Source organism: Leptopilina heterotoma, unplaced genomic scaffold, assembly GCF_015476425.1.
Source record: "Leptopilina heterotoma isolate Lh14 unplaced genomic scaffold, ASM1547642v1 Lhet_26, whole genome shotgun sequence".
In the NCBI taxonomy this organism is placed as follows: domain Eukaryota; kingdom Metazoa; phylum Arthropoda; class Insecta; order Hymenoptera; family Figitidae; genus Leptopilina; species Leptopilina heterotoma.
In genome coordinates this window covers 729614-743495 of record NW_025110969.1, presented here as the reverse complement: position 1 = coordinate 743495, position 13882 = coordinate 729614, and the positions used below count along the sequence as shown (strand labels likewise).

The window sequence follows — 13882 nt, the reverse complement described above, 5'->3', positions numbered from 1 at the left end:
TATGTACCTTTGAAATCGGCTGCAGCTTAACTCCGTGAATTTGAGACCAAAGCTGGCTCTTTGAATGAACTCTCTTTTGACAAAAATTATACAAATTTGTAGTAAAAATGTAAAAGATACTCATTTATTAACCATGATTTTAGTTCTGTGAAAGCATTGTTATCATCGAAAATGTCATTCTTTTTTAAATACCAATGCTTTAAATGCATTATTCAATTCATTTGTTTTATCAAAATTTGATTACTGTTCATTTGTCAGGCATACTGACATACAATATCTTATTGATAGTTTGGAAGCATGTCATAAAAAGTTTATAAAATTTATTAATTGGAACGTCAATGGATTTTACCCTTTAGATTCGGATTATTCTGAACTATGTATATTAGATTTAAAACTCATTGTATTCGGGACAGGAATGATATTCTCCAGTTTCTTTACCTTTGAAATCGGCTTCAGCCTAGCTTCTTGAATTTGAGACCAAAGATGGCTCCTTGGATGAACTATCTGTTGACAAAAATTATAAAAATTTATAGTAAACATTACATACTCTTTTGAATGAAAAACTATTTTTAAGGTGATTCTGAATTGACAGGAAGTAATTGATGACCCTACAAACACCCATTTTGTTGATTATATGTGTATCATTACCTCATCTGAAGCAGAAGCAGCACCACCCCAAGCACCTTCTTTGTCTTCCTTTGAGATTGAAACATTGGATTCAGTTTTCTAAAGAAGGAGAAAAAATATAACTGTAAATTATGAAGTACTATTACGAGATTCACCGGAAAGTGATCACCATTATTACTTACAGTCGATTCATAATTTATCAATTCCTTCCAGAAACTTGATGGAAGTTCCAAAAGTTTCTCAATGATCTACAATAGAAAGAAAAGAAAAAAAACTATTGTCATTTAATTCTAAAATTAAAAACTTAATGATTTGCAAATTTTGAAATTAAACAATTATCTGCCTTCGTTTGTTGGTTATTTAAAGCAGCGGCTGCCATTAGGTCATCATACTGAGAATTCATCAAAGTTGGTCCAAAGACTATACCAATGTTCTTAGGATTCATTCTATTTATCTCCTTCTTTTCTACTACTTTTTGCAAGTGTACCATTAAGTAAGCAAGAGTATCTCGAATATCTTGTGGAAGTTTAATTATTATATCTGTAATTTTATTTTTCAAGTCTTCCGAATTTTCCATTTTCAAGGCATCTGAGAGTTGATTGAATGTTGTTTCATCGATAAGTGATGGTCTCAAATTCCTAAAAAATTTTATTTTTCGTAATTTCTCTCTCATTACATTATAGTAAATGTTTTGTGAATAAAAATTTACCGGAAAAGTTCTTTGAGATATGATGTAATTGCAGTTACATCATATTGCGATATATCCGTGTCTAAAAATTGACAATCTTTTTCCAACTTTTGTACTTCAGTTTTACTACCAGATAAGCGATACAATCCTTCATGTTCCAGTCCAGATCTTTCCACTTCTTCTACCAATTTTTTTATAAGTGGATGTACCAATAACCTATTAATGCGACGATCAATTCTACCCTAAATGTAATCAGTTTTTGTAAATTTCTTTAAATTCACAAAGAAACCCGCGTAACAAAATGTTGACTATCTCAAGGCTCAATTAAAGCTCAAGATTTGCTTGAAGCTGAAACTTTGTCTATTACTTCCCAGTGTGCACATTTCGGAACAATTCCGGAACCGTTCTGTAACTGTTCTTTATTTTCATTAACTGTTACAGAACAGTTCCAGAACGTGCACACTGGGTTAAGATTGGCCTAACACAAGTTTTGAGCTTTAAGTTAGCCTTTAGCCTTGAGAGGGTTTTTTCCAAATAATGGAAAGAGTCAGGCAAAGTATGGGCAATGGCTAGATACAATTTTTTACTTTTCTATCAAATTTTATGTGCCCATTTTACAAAAATTTAAAGAAATTTGTTACAAAAACTTATAAATTTTTTAAAAACTAATATGATTGGCAATATCATAATTTTCAAGATTTTGACTTTACCTTAAAGAATGGAAATTGCACAAAAATTGTTTCTAGCCATTGGTACACAGTTTTCTGGAAAGTATCATTTTATTTGGCAACGTTTTGATACTGTATAATGTATCAAGTTGATACGAATATAACTATCTTTTTTAAGAATGATAGTCAATACAGTATCATTTTTTGATACGTGTATTTGTATCAATGTAATACTGTCATGGCCGGTTCGCATTAACTTGAAATTTAAGTAATCAATTTATTTAGTTTTATATACTCTTATGTATTAAAAATTGTTTTATTTTACATATTAACAGTGACAAATGTGAGAAATTATATAAAATGAGCACATTATTTAGAAAAAACTTGTATTGAAATACACTAACCTCAATTCACGTTGTTGTGACATTTCGATTAAAGGTAACTTTACAATTTCTGGAGATTTTTGGCTCAAGGTATAGGGAAATATTTAAGGGTGCGTTCATTCCGTTCTTAATAGTATGTATTTAAAATTTGATTATTACTATTGCTGATGAATTCGATGTTATTTAATATCAAATGGTAAATAATTATAATTTATGTTATATATATATAATAATAGTGGTTTTCGTTATTTGATGTTTAATAATTTTTTATATATTTAACTGTGTAGGTCGATATTTTTAGAAAAAATATCAGTATAAAAGTGACAAAATGTAGTTTCCAGTGAATATAGGGTGTTTTAAATAGAATATTTAGTGAATAAAAAAAGGAAAAATTAGAAAAACTTATTATATTTGACAAAAGTAATCATTAAAGCATTTATTTATTACATATTTAGAGCAGATTAATGTTTACTTATTGAATAATTAATGTTTAAAGTTGGAGATGTCAGTTCTACCGTGAGATGTATGCGTGTGTGTGTAAAGCGATAATAATATACTACTGATATATCGCCGCGCATTTGTCACGACAGATGGCGGGACTGACATTCGAACTGCTTTCTGTTTTATCACATTCAAAACAAGAAATAGGAAAACCAACTTTTCAAGATGAATTTTATTTAAATCAATTCTAGAAATTGATATTGAAATTAACCTTTTTTTAATTTAATTGCTTACAAAGACAATTATTAGTATATTTAATAAAATATGAAAAATAAAAACGCAGAAATAAATAAATAATTATACTAAGAAAGATAAAATAGGCAATTTTTTCCCGTTTTCTTAAAGTTATTAGAAAATCTAATTTTTCAAAATGCAATTTTTTATTTGTTAGTTGAGTTAAATATAACTGAAAATCAATTAAAATAAAATTGAAACTTCTTCTTTTTAAAGAAAACTATTTTTTTTGTGGCTTCAATAGAACAAAATGGAGAAAATATTAATATTTAAAAATATAAAATTTAGTCCCAACCCCCAAAAGATAAAATAGATGTTTAAGACCAATTAAAGTAACATTTAAACTCCTCCCTCTTAATAAAAGCTTTTTTTATTAGTTTGTTCAATAGAACAAAATGGAGAAAATATTAATATTTTAAAATATAAAATTTAGTCCCAACCCCCAAAAGATAAAATGGATGTTTAAGACCAATTAAATTAACATTTAAACTCCTCCTTCTTAATAAAAGCATTTTTTTATCAGTGGGTTCAATAGAACAAAATGGAGAAAATATTAAACTTCAAAAAATATAAAATTTAGTCTCCACCCCTCACAAAAAAATTGACTGCTATTAGCCAATAAAAAAAGATTTAAACTCCTCCTATTTTCAAAATCAACTTTTCTATTTGTTGGTTAAGTTAAACAAAATAGAGAAAAGATTAATATTTGAAAAATAAAACGTATAATTCCAACCCCCAAAAGAAAAAATAAAGTCTAGTAAACAATAAAAAATTAAATTAAAACTCCTCCTATTTTTTCGGAAAGGTTTGTGGTTAAATTTTATATTTTTAAAAAAAAAAGTTGAAAATAAAAAAAAAATAAAAAATAAAAAAGTTGAAAATAGGAGGAGTTTAAATGATAATTTAATTGGTCTTAAACATGCATTTTATCTTTTGGGGGTGGGGACTAAATTTTATATTTATAAATTTTAATATTTTCTCCATTTTGTTCTATATTGAAGCAACAAATCAAAAAAAGGTTTCTTTAAGAAGGAGGAGTTTAAGTTTTATTTTAATTGGTCTAAATCATCCATTTTTCCTTTTGGGGATTGGAATAATATGATTTATTTTTTAAATATTAATTTTTTCTCCATTTTGTTTAACTCAACCAACAAATAGAAAAATTGATTTTGAAAATGGGAGGAGTTTGTTTATAATTCTTATTGGTCTAAATCATTCATTTTTTCTTTGGGGATTGGTATTATAGATTTTACTTTTCAAATATTAATTATTTTTTCCATTTTGTTTAAGTCAACTATAACAAATAAAAAATTGCATTTTGAAAATAGGAGGAGTTTATTTTTATTGGCCAGAAGTCTTTTTTTCTTAATGGGTCAAGAATAAATGTAACTTTTTAAAAATTAAATATTCACTCCCTTTTTGTAAAGTTGAACCAACGAATAAAAAAAATTGCTTTCTTAAAGTAGGAGGAGTTAGAATCTCATTTTAATTGGTCTAAAAATTAGATTTTCTAATAACTTTAAGAAAACGGGAAAAAATTGCCTATTTTATCTTTCTTAGTATAATTATTTATTTATTTCTGCGTTTTTATTTTTCATATTTTATTAAATATACTAATAATTGTCTTTGTAAGCAATTAAATTAAAAAAAGGTTAATTTCAATATCAATTTCTAGAATTGATTTAAATAAAATTCATCTTGAAAAGTTGGTTTTCCTATTTCTTGTTTTGAATGTGATAAAACAGAAAGCAGTTCGAATGTCAGTCCCGCCATCTGTCGTGACAAATGCGCGGCGATATATCAGTAGTATATTATTATCGCTTTACACACACACGCATACATCTCACGGTAGAACTGACATCTCCAACTTTAAACATTAATTATTCAATAAGTAAACATTAATCTGCTCTAAATATGTAATAAATAAATGCTTTAATGATTACTTTTGTCAAATATAATAAGTTTTTCTAATTTTTCCTTTTTTTATTCACTAAATATTCTATTTAAAACACCCTATATTCACTGGAAACTACATTTTGTCACTTTTATACTGATATTTTTTCTAAAAATATCGACCTACACAGTTAAATATATAAAAAATTATTAAACATCAAATAACGAAAACCACTATTATTATATATATATAACATAAATTATAATTATTTACCATTTGATATTAAATAACATCGAATTCATCAGCAATAGTAATAATCAAATTTTAAATACATACTATTAAGAACGGAATGAACGCACCCTTAAATATTTCCCTATACCTTGAGCCAAAAATCTCCAGAAATTGTAAAGTTACCTTTAATCGAAATGTCACAACAACGTGAATTGAGGTTAGTGTATTTCAATACAAGTTTTTTCTAAATAATGTGCTCATTTTATATAATTTCTCACATTTGTCACTGTTAATATGTAAAATAAAACAATTTTTAATACATAAGAGTATATAAAACTAAATAAATTGATTACTTAAATTTCAAGTTAATGCGAACCGGCCATGACAGTATTACATTGATACAAATACACGTATCAAAAAATGATACTGTATTGACTATCATTCTTAAAAAAGATAGTTATATTCGTATCAACTTGATACATTATACAGTATCAAAACGTTGCCACAACTTGATCTGCAATATACTATCAATTTGATACTTTTCATAAAACTGTGTAGAATCAATATTGCTAATGAGCGAAACCAATGGTTTAAGAATAGAGACAACAAAATTTAATTTTTCATTTAATCAACTGATATAAACACAAAACCTAGGCTAAATGAAATCCTGCGCATAATTTGCGCCAATGTTGCGATTATTAGGTTCCGGAACCAGAAATTTTTTTTTACTTATACATGTTACTTCAAACGACAAATGAAGAAATTTCCAACAGTTTTTGGGTGGGACAATATAACAGGGCGCTAGATAGGCATATTGAAAATCTATTATGTTGTATAAAACGAACTCCGGAACATGAAAAATGTTAAAACTCCAGTATTTAAATTAAAATGGAAACTAATTCTAATTCCAATAATTTTGAGATCCCTGGTAAAATTTTCAGACTAATTCCGGATTAAATACGGACATATTAGTACGGATTAGTCCGAAAATTGTACGAAAAAGGTCTGAAAATGATCCGCGCTAGTTTGATATCAATCCGAATGAAAACCTGAATCCGAAAACACTCCGGAGTAATCCTGAATGTCTACGAATTCAGTCCGTAATTAGTTCGCAACAATCCAAATTTATGACTGGTGAAGAATTCTTCTAAAATAAGAACGGAATCATCGGAAATCAATATGTAAAGAATACGGAATCAGTCCGCAACAATCCGAGCTTAATCTAGTTAAAAAAAACTTAATCCGCAAAATGTCCGGAGCAATCCGAACTCTGTAAGCAAGAAATCCAGTATTAGTCCGCAACAATTTGGAATTAAGTGTATCAAAATCCTATTCTGAAACAAGTACGGAACAATCCGAAATATGTATGCTAAGAATCCGAAAATTGTCTGCAACAATCCGGATTTAATCCAACTAAAAGGTATAATCCGAAACAAATACGAAATAATCCGAAATCTGTACACAAAGAATCCGACATTAGTCCGCTTCAATTCGGAATTAGTGTGGTAAAATGATATTCGGAAACAAATACGAAACAATCCGAAATATGTATGCTAAGAATCCGGTAATAGACGGCCACCCGAATCATATTATATTCCTGATAAAAATTTCGGACTAATCCGGATTAAATCCGGGTATATTAGTGTGGATTAGTCCGATAATTGTACGAAAATTATCCGCGTTAATCTAGCATCAATCCGAGTGAAATTGTGAATCCTAAATCAATCTGGAGTAACCTTAAATGTCTATGAATTAAGTCCGTAATCGGGCTAATTCCGGATTCACTGGTTAAACCAACCGGATTACTTCTGCATTTACTAGTCGTATATGATCTGACTAACTGCAGACTAAACCGGACTAATTACGGATTCAATAGTTATAAAAAACGGTATTGATTTCAAACTTAATTCATGGTAAAAAAAACTCCACAATAAACCGTAGTGTTGCGGACAAATTCCGGATTAATCCGAAATCGGTCCCACTTTTTATTCAGGGTATTTACTTATGGTAAATAAAATATTTAATTCTGCAGTCAATTTGTTTTTCCAAATTTACTAGTATTATTAGTTATCTTGTTTCAATATTAAAATTAACACTGATGTGCTAGTTTCTTGTCATTTCTTTTCGTGGTACTTGATAAATTCTATTATGAATTTGAACTCCCATGCGAGCGTGGTATAGTGGTTAGTGTATTCGATTTCGGTGCGATATAATGTTATATAGGTGTAGGTTCGAATCACCAAGCGTTAGAAATTTTAAGTTAATGTAAATAAAATTGCGATAGGTAAATCGAAAAAATATGTTGAATGTACCATAAAGTAATAATAATTAATATGTGTAACTTGTATAATTATTTTTCTATTAACATTAACTAAATTGTCTGGACTAATTTTTGACTGTTTCGGACTAATTCCGGATTCACTAGTTAAAATTAACTGATTAATTTCTGACTTCATCGGACCAACTCCGGTTTCACTAGTTGTTCACAAACCGTATAGAGTTCGGATTTTTCCGGATTAATTTCGGGTGACAAAAACCTGACCATAAACCGCATTGTTTCGGACAAATTTCGGATTAGTCCGAAATATGTCCGGTTTTTTAACCAGGGATGGGACAACATACGTTAGATAGGCAAAGTCAAGGTTAAAGTCAGGTTAAAACTCCAGTATGCTAATTCATATGGTGTGACGAAGTGGTTTCGTCATGATATGTTCATTATTTGCTTTCTTTCATTATTTATTTTCTTTTTATTATTATAATTTCAATTAATAATTATTTGATTTTGGATTTAGCGCGTTAGTCCTTTTGCCTTCAAGGCGCAGAAAGAAATGTAAATTCCCCTTTTTGACAAGTGTATACCGGCGTTTCGCGAAAAATGTAGCAGACGACGAAAGCACATTTTTGAGTTAGTTGGATTTTGGATGTTGAATAGAGAAGACGTATTTTAGACTAGGATTATAGATATTTTATAATTATAATTTGTGATCTCGTAGAATAGACATGGGTTGTAGGGGAGTGGAAGATTGTATTTAAAAGAGAGTTTATTTAGTTTGAATAAAAGTGTTATTTTTGAAAGTGTATTTCTGTTGTGTTTTCTTTAAAGAAGATTCATTTGTCTAAATTCCTGACTATAGCAGAAGGATAAATTGATAAGAAAATAGTCAGTAAAATTATTGGTTAAAAGTCGTGTTTCAAAAAGGTTATACTTTCCCTTCTTAACTTTTCTCAGCGGAATCTCCTTTGACATTATTTTGACTTATAGAGAAGTGTTGTTTTATTTTTTTTATCATTATTGAATTATTGTTTTTGTTAGTTTTTCAACAATTAAATTAACTGGCGTCTGACAGCCATGTTTGGTGTGAATTTTGATTTTTGACGAATAAGGGAAAATGATTTATTGAATTTTACATAACTTTTAATTTATTATTAAAAGAACCGTCATAATGGAAACTCATTCTTATTCCACTAGTTTTTAGACAGGACAACATAACAGGGCTCTAGAGAGGCGAAGTCAAAACTGCTATTTTAAATAAAACAAACTCCGAAACATCTAAAAACCATTGGAATAAGAATGAGTTTCATTTGAATTAAAATACTGGAGAATTAACATTTTTCATGTGCCGGAGTTTGTTTTATTCAAAATAACTGTCCACGACTTTGCCTATCTAGCGTATGTTGTCCCATCTAAAAATTATTGGAATTAGAATTAGTTTCCATTTTAAATATTTTATTTTAAATTTTTATATTGGAGTTTTAACATTAGTTTTTATTTTAATTAACATACTGGAGTTTTAACATTTTTCATGTTCCGGAGTTTGTTTTATTTAAAATAACAGTCTTTAAATTTGCCTATCTAGCGCCCTGTTATGTTGTCCCACCCAAAAACTTTTGGAAATTTCTTCATTTGTCATTTGAAGTAACACATTTCTGGTACTGGAACCTAATAATCGCAACATTGGCGCAAATTATGCGCATGATTTCAACTAGCCAAACCTATCAATTTTTGACCACACCATGCAAAGGATATCAAAACATGATGACCTGGAACAAAAAACCAAGAAATTTCATATGCTATATACTAGGGTCAAAATTCGTGAAGTGGGCAACTAATTTTCAGTTAGTCTAGATTTTTTCATGAAATTTATGATTTTCTGTTTAATATAATAAATAAAAAATATAAGTTGACCAGTTTTGCAAAATTCGATTTTTTGTTTTAGTTATTGTTAAATAAACTTTTTTGCATGATTTTAGAAAAGTTTTTTTTTCTAATAAGGTAATAGGTAAAATTTAATGATTTTTTGTATGATTATATAAAAATAACACGGTTTTTGATTGACATTTTTCATTTTAAACTTTAACGTAATTTGATAAAATTATAAACAATTTATTTAAACAAATGAAAATAAATTCAACTTCTCGATATGCTTGTTTATTTTTCAAAATTGAATATTGTTCCTTATTTAATGCCCAAGTATTACCAAAAAGAAAAAATTGGTATCTTACATTTGTTCAAAAGATATAATTATAATTATGTTAATAACAATAAGCATTAAAAAATCATAAAATCTTAAAAATGTTTTTTTTAGCTTTATTAATTAAGAAAATTAATCAAAAAACTTATTAAAAGAATGTTTGAGTGTTTTTGATGTATGAAAAAAGTATGACAATTTATTAAATTATTTAAACAATTAATTGTTGTTATTTTTTTTAATCTGTACTTAGGGCTAGAAATTTCTATTTTTTTCTCAATAATTGTGCAATTTGTCAAGAGTAAAACATCTGGTAATGATAAAAAATAAAAAAATAAATTAATTAAACATTGTTTAAACAATTAATTGTTATTTTTCTCATAAAGTCTACTTAGGGCCAGAGATATCTAGTTTTTTCTAAATACAAACAACTGAAAAATTAAATAAAAAAATAATAAAATAAATTTTAATAAATTGTTTAAACAATGGCTAAATAATAAATTTTTAGTTTTTCTATTATACTTAAGTGTTTAAGTTATATAAAAAATGTCACAATTAAGAAAATACTAGGAATTTATAGTTTTAAGTACAGTAAATTGAAAAATTAATAGAATAAATTGTTTAAACAATGTTTAAATATTTTAATTTTTTGTTTTTCTTTGATACTTAAATGTGGTAGTTACAAGAAAATGCACAATACAGAAAAAACTAGAAATTTCTAATCCCAAGTACAATTTATGAAAAATGTAAAAACAATTAATTGTTTAGACAATGTTCAATTAATTTCTTTTTTTATTATTAGCAGATGTTTTACTTCATGACAAATTGCACAATTGTTGTGAAAAAAGTAGAAATTTCTAGCCCTAAGTGCAGATTTAAAAAAATAACAACAATTAATTGTTTAAACAATTTAATAAATTGTTATACTTTTTTTCATACATCAGAAACACTCAAACATTATTTTAATAGGTTTTTTTAATTAATTTTGTTAATTAATGAAGCTAAAAAAAATATTTTTAAGATTTTAAGATTTTTTAATGCTTATTGTTATTAACATAATTATTTATGTCTTTTGAACAAATGTAAAATACCAATTTTTATTTTTGGCAATACTTGGGCATTAAATAAGGAACAATATTCAATTTTGAAAAATAAAGTAACAGATCGAGAAGTTGCATTTATTTTCATTTGTTTAAATAAATTGTTTATAATTTTATCAAATTACTTTTAAGTTTAAAATGAAAAATGATAATAAAAAATCGTGTTATTTTTATATTCTAATAATCATACCAAAAATCATTAAATTTTACCTATTACTTTATTAAAAAAAAAAAAAACTTTTCTAAATTTATGCAAAAAAGTTTGTTTAACAATATGTACAACAAAAAATCGAATTTTGCAAAACTGTTTAACTTGTCTTTTTTATTTATTATTTCAAACAGAAAAACAAAAATTTAATGAAAAAATCTTGACCAACTGAAAATTAGTTGCCCACTTTACGAATTTTGTCCCACTATTACTTTTAGAAGTACGTATGATTTTTTTTAAATTTTTGTAGAAATGGTGCTCTTTTTGAGTAAATTCTAATTTTTTGTCAAAAAATAAGCAGTAAATTGTTTATAAAAATAAGAGTTTACATTCAATTAAAAAATCCATACGTACTTCCAAAGGTACTGGTATATGGAGCAAGGTCCCACTTTGATTTTTACATGGCTCATGGGAAAAAGGTAAGCTTTCTATTGGCATATATATATGTTATGAAATTTCTTGGTATTTTTTTCGAGGTCTTATGCTTTTCAAGAAAACAGTCAGGAGACAGAATAAATTATTATTAATTACTTTGGATCCTGCATTTTGAATTTTAAATTTAAATTCAAAATGGAAAATAATGTCTAAACTCGTAATTGATGACCCTACAAACACCCATTTTGTTGATTATATGTGTATCATTACCTCATCTGAAGCAGAAGCATCAGCAGAAGCAGCACCACCCCAAGCACCTTCTTTGTCTTCCTTTGAGATTGAAACATTGGATTCAGTTTTCTAAAGAAGGAGAAAAAATATAACTGTAAATTATGAAGTACTATTACGAGATTCACCGGAAAGTGATCACCATTATTACTTACAGTCGATTCATAATTTATCAATTCCTTCCAGAAACTTGATGGAAGTTCCAAAAGTTTCTCAATGATCTACAATAGAAAGAAAAGAAAAAAAACTATTGTCATTTAATTCTAAAATTAAAAACTTAATGATTTGCAAATTTTGAAATTAAACAATTATCTGCCTTCGTTTGTTGGTTATTTAAAGCAGCGGCTGCCATTAGGTCATCATACTGAGAATTCATCAAAGTTGGTCCAAAGACTATACCAATGTTCTTAGGATTCATTCTATTTATCTCCTTCTTTTCTACTACTTTTTGCAAGTGTACCATTAAGTAAGCAAGAGTATCTCGAATATCTTGTGGAAGTTTAATTATTATATCTGTAATTTTATTTTTCAAGTCTTCCGAATTTTCCATTTTCAAGGCATCTGAGAGTTGATTGAATGTTGTTTCATCGATAAGTGATGGTCTCAAATTCCTAAAAAATTTTATTTTTCGTAATTTCTCTCTCATTACATTATAGTAAATGTTTTGTGAATAAAAATTTACCGGAAAAGTTCTTTGAGATATGATGTAATTGCAGTTACATCATATTGCGATATATCCGTGTCTAAAAATTGACAATCTTTTTCCAACTTTTGTACTTCAGTTTTACTACCAGATAAGCGATACAATCCTTCATGTTCCAGTCCAGATCTTTCCACTTCTTCTACCAATTTTTTTATAAGTGGATGTACCAATAACCTATTAATGCGACGATCAATTCTACCCTAAATGTAATCAGTTTTTGTAAATTTCTTTAAATTCACAAAGAAACCCGCGTAACAAAATGTTGACTATCTCAAGGCTCAATTAAAGCTCAAGATTTGCTTGAAGCTGAAACTTTGTCTATTACTTTAGATTGGCCTAAAACAATGTTTGAGCGTTAAGGTAGCCTTAAAAGGCAAAGTATGACAAACCATGGGAAGAAGAATAACTATTTTTTTTGCATTTTTAAACTATGAAGAAAATTTTTGTTTCCTTTCTTCGACATTTTTTGCCCATAGTTTGAAAATATAAAAAAAATAGTTTTTCTTCATCTCATCGTTAACCACACTTTGCCCATAGTTTGAAAATATGAAAAAAATTGTTTTTTCCTTCATTTATGGTTCGTCACAATTTGCCCCTAGTTTATAAACATTGAAAAATAGTTTTGCTTCTTACCATGGTTAATACTAAAGTTTCACAAAAAAATTGAAGATAAAATAGAAAAGTGAATGATAAAATGTTAATTTGGTTAAACTTACTTCTCCGCTCGAATATCGCACTCCAATTACTAAATCAGTAGTAAAGAAAAGAAATAGTAAAATACATTTTAAAGGGGCCATTTTTTTAAATGTTGAATAGATTACTACTCAATATTATTAATATTTCCACTGATTTGATGTTGTCTTTTAAGCTATAATATTGTTTTAAACAAATTGGATTCAATCTTAGATATTTAGTATTAGCACTTTTTTCTCATTAATAAAATGGTTTATTTAATAAAAATAAAATGTAAGAAATGCAATTAAAAATTCGCAGTAATGTGAATAATTGTTTGTTACTCGATTGTATTTATACTCAACAAATGCCTGCAGTTTAATCCTTTGAAGGCATACGCTGTCATAAAAAAGAAATAATTTACTTATCAAATTTATAGACAATACATTTTTCTTTTTGCATTCCAGTGATAATATTCTTGGAAATTTTTAGAAAATACATGACTTTGAATTTGAAAAATTTTACTTTTTACTGCTTTAAAATTTTGCTTTAAAAAATTGACTCTTCTCGGTATTTTGTTTAATTTTTATAAATAATTGTTAAAACATGGTTTAAGGCTCAAAATTTATGAAGTATGCCACTAATTTTTCGATGGAGATATTTTTATATGTCATAACATTTAGAATTTTCATGACTTTGACTTCAAAAAAATGAAAATTTAACTTTTTACTGCTTTGAAATTTTTCTTTAAAAACTTGACTCTTCTTGGAATTTTTTATAAATTTGGTAAATAATTTTTGTAAAAAATGGTATAATCATGAGATTTTTAGGTTTTAAAGTT

General features: G+C 27.1%; 1 protein-coding gene across 1 annotated transcript in view; it reads right to left on the bottom strand.

Annotated features, from left to right (window-relative positions):
* Nucleotides 1-13379, bottom strand: part of LOC122503302 — a 41918-nt gene extending 28539 nt beyond the window's left edge. Inside the window, exons 1-9 of the mRNA XM_043613787.1 lie at nucleotides 13086-13379; nucleotides 12349-12569; nucleotides 11983-12277; nucleotides 11822-11887; nucleotides 11649-11738; nucleotides 1337-1557; nucleotides 971-1265; nucleotides 810-875; nucleotides 649-726 (exon numbers count right to left, since the gene is read on the bottom strand). Coding sequence (XP_043469722.1) covers nucleotides 649-726; nucleotides 810-875; nucleotides 971-1265; nucleotides 1337-1557; nucleotides 11649-11738; nucleotides 11822-11887; nucleotides 11983-12277; nucleotides 12349-12569; nucleotides 13086-13166 — 1413 coding nt within the window. The 5' untranslated portion in view covers nucleotides 13167-13379. The remainder of the gene's footprint in view (nucleotides 1-648; nucleotides 727-809; nucleotides 876-970; nucleotides 1266-1336; nucleotides 1558-11648; nucleotides 11739-11821; nucleotides 11888-11982; nucleotides 12278-12348; nucleotides 12570-13085) is intronic.
* Between the last annotated feature and the right edge of the window lie 503 nt (nucleotides 13380-13882).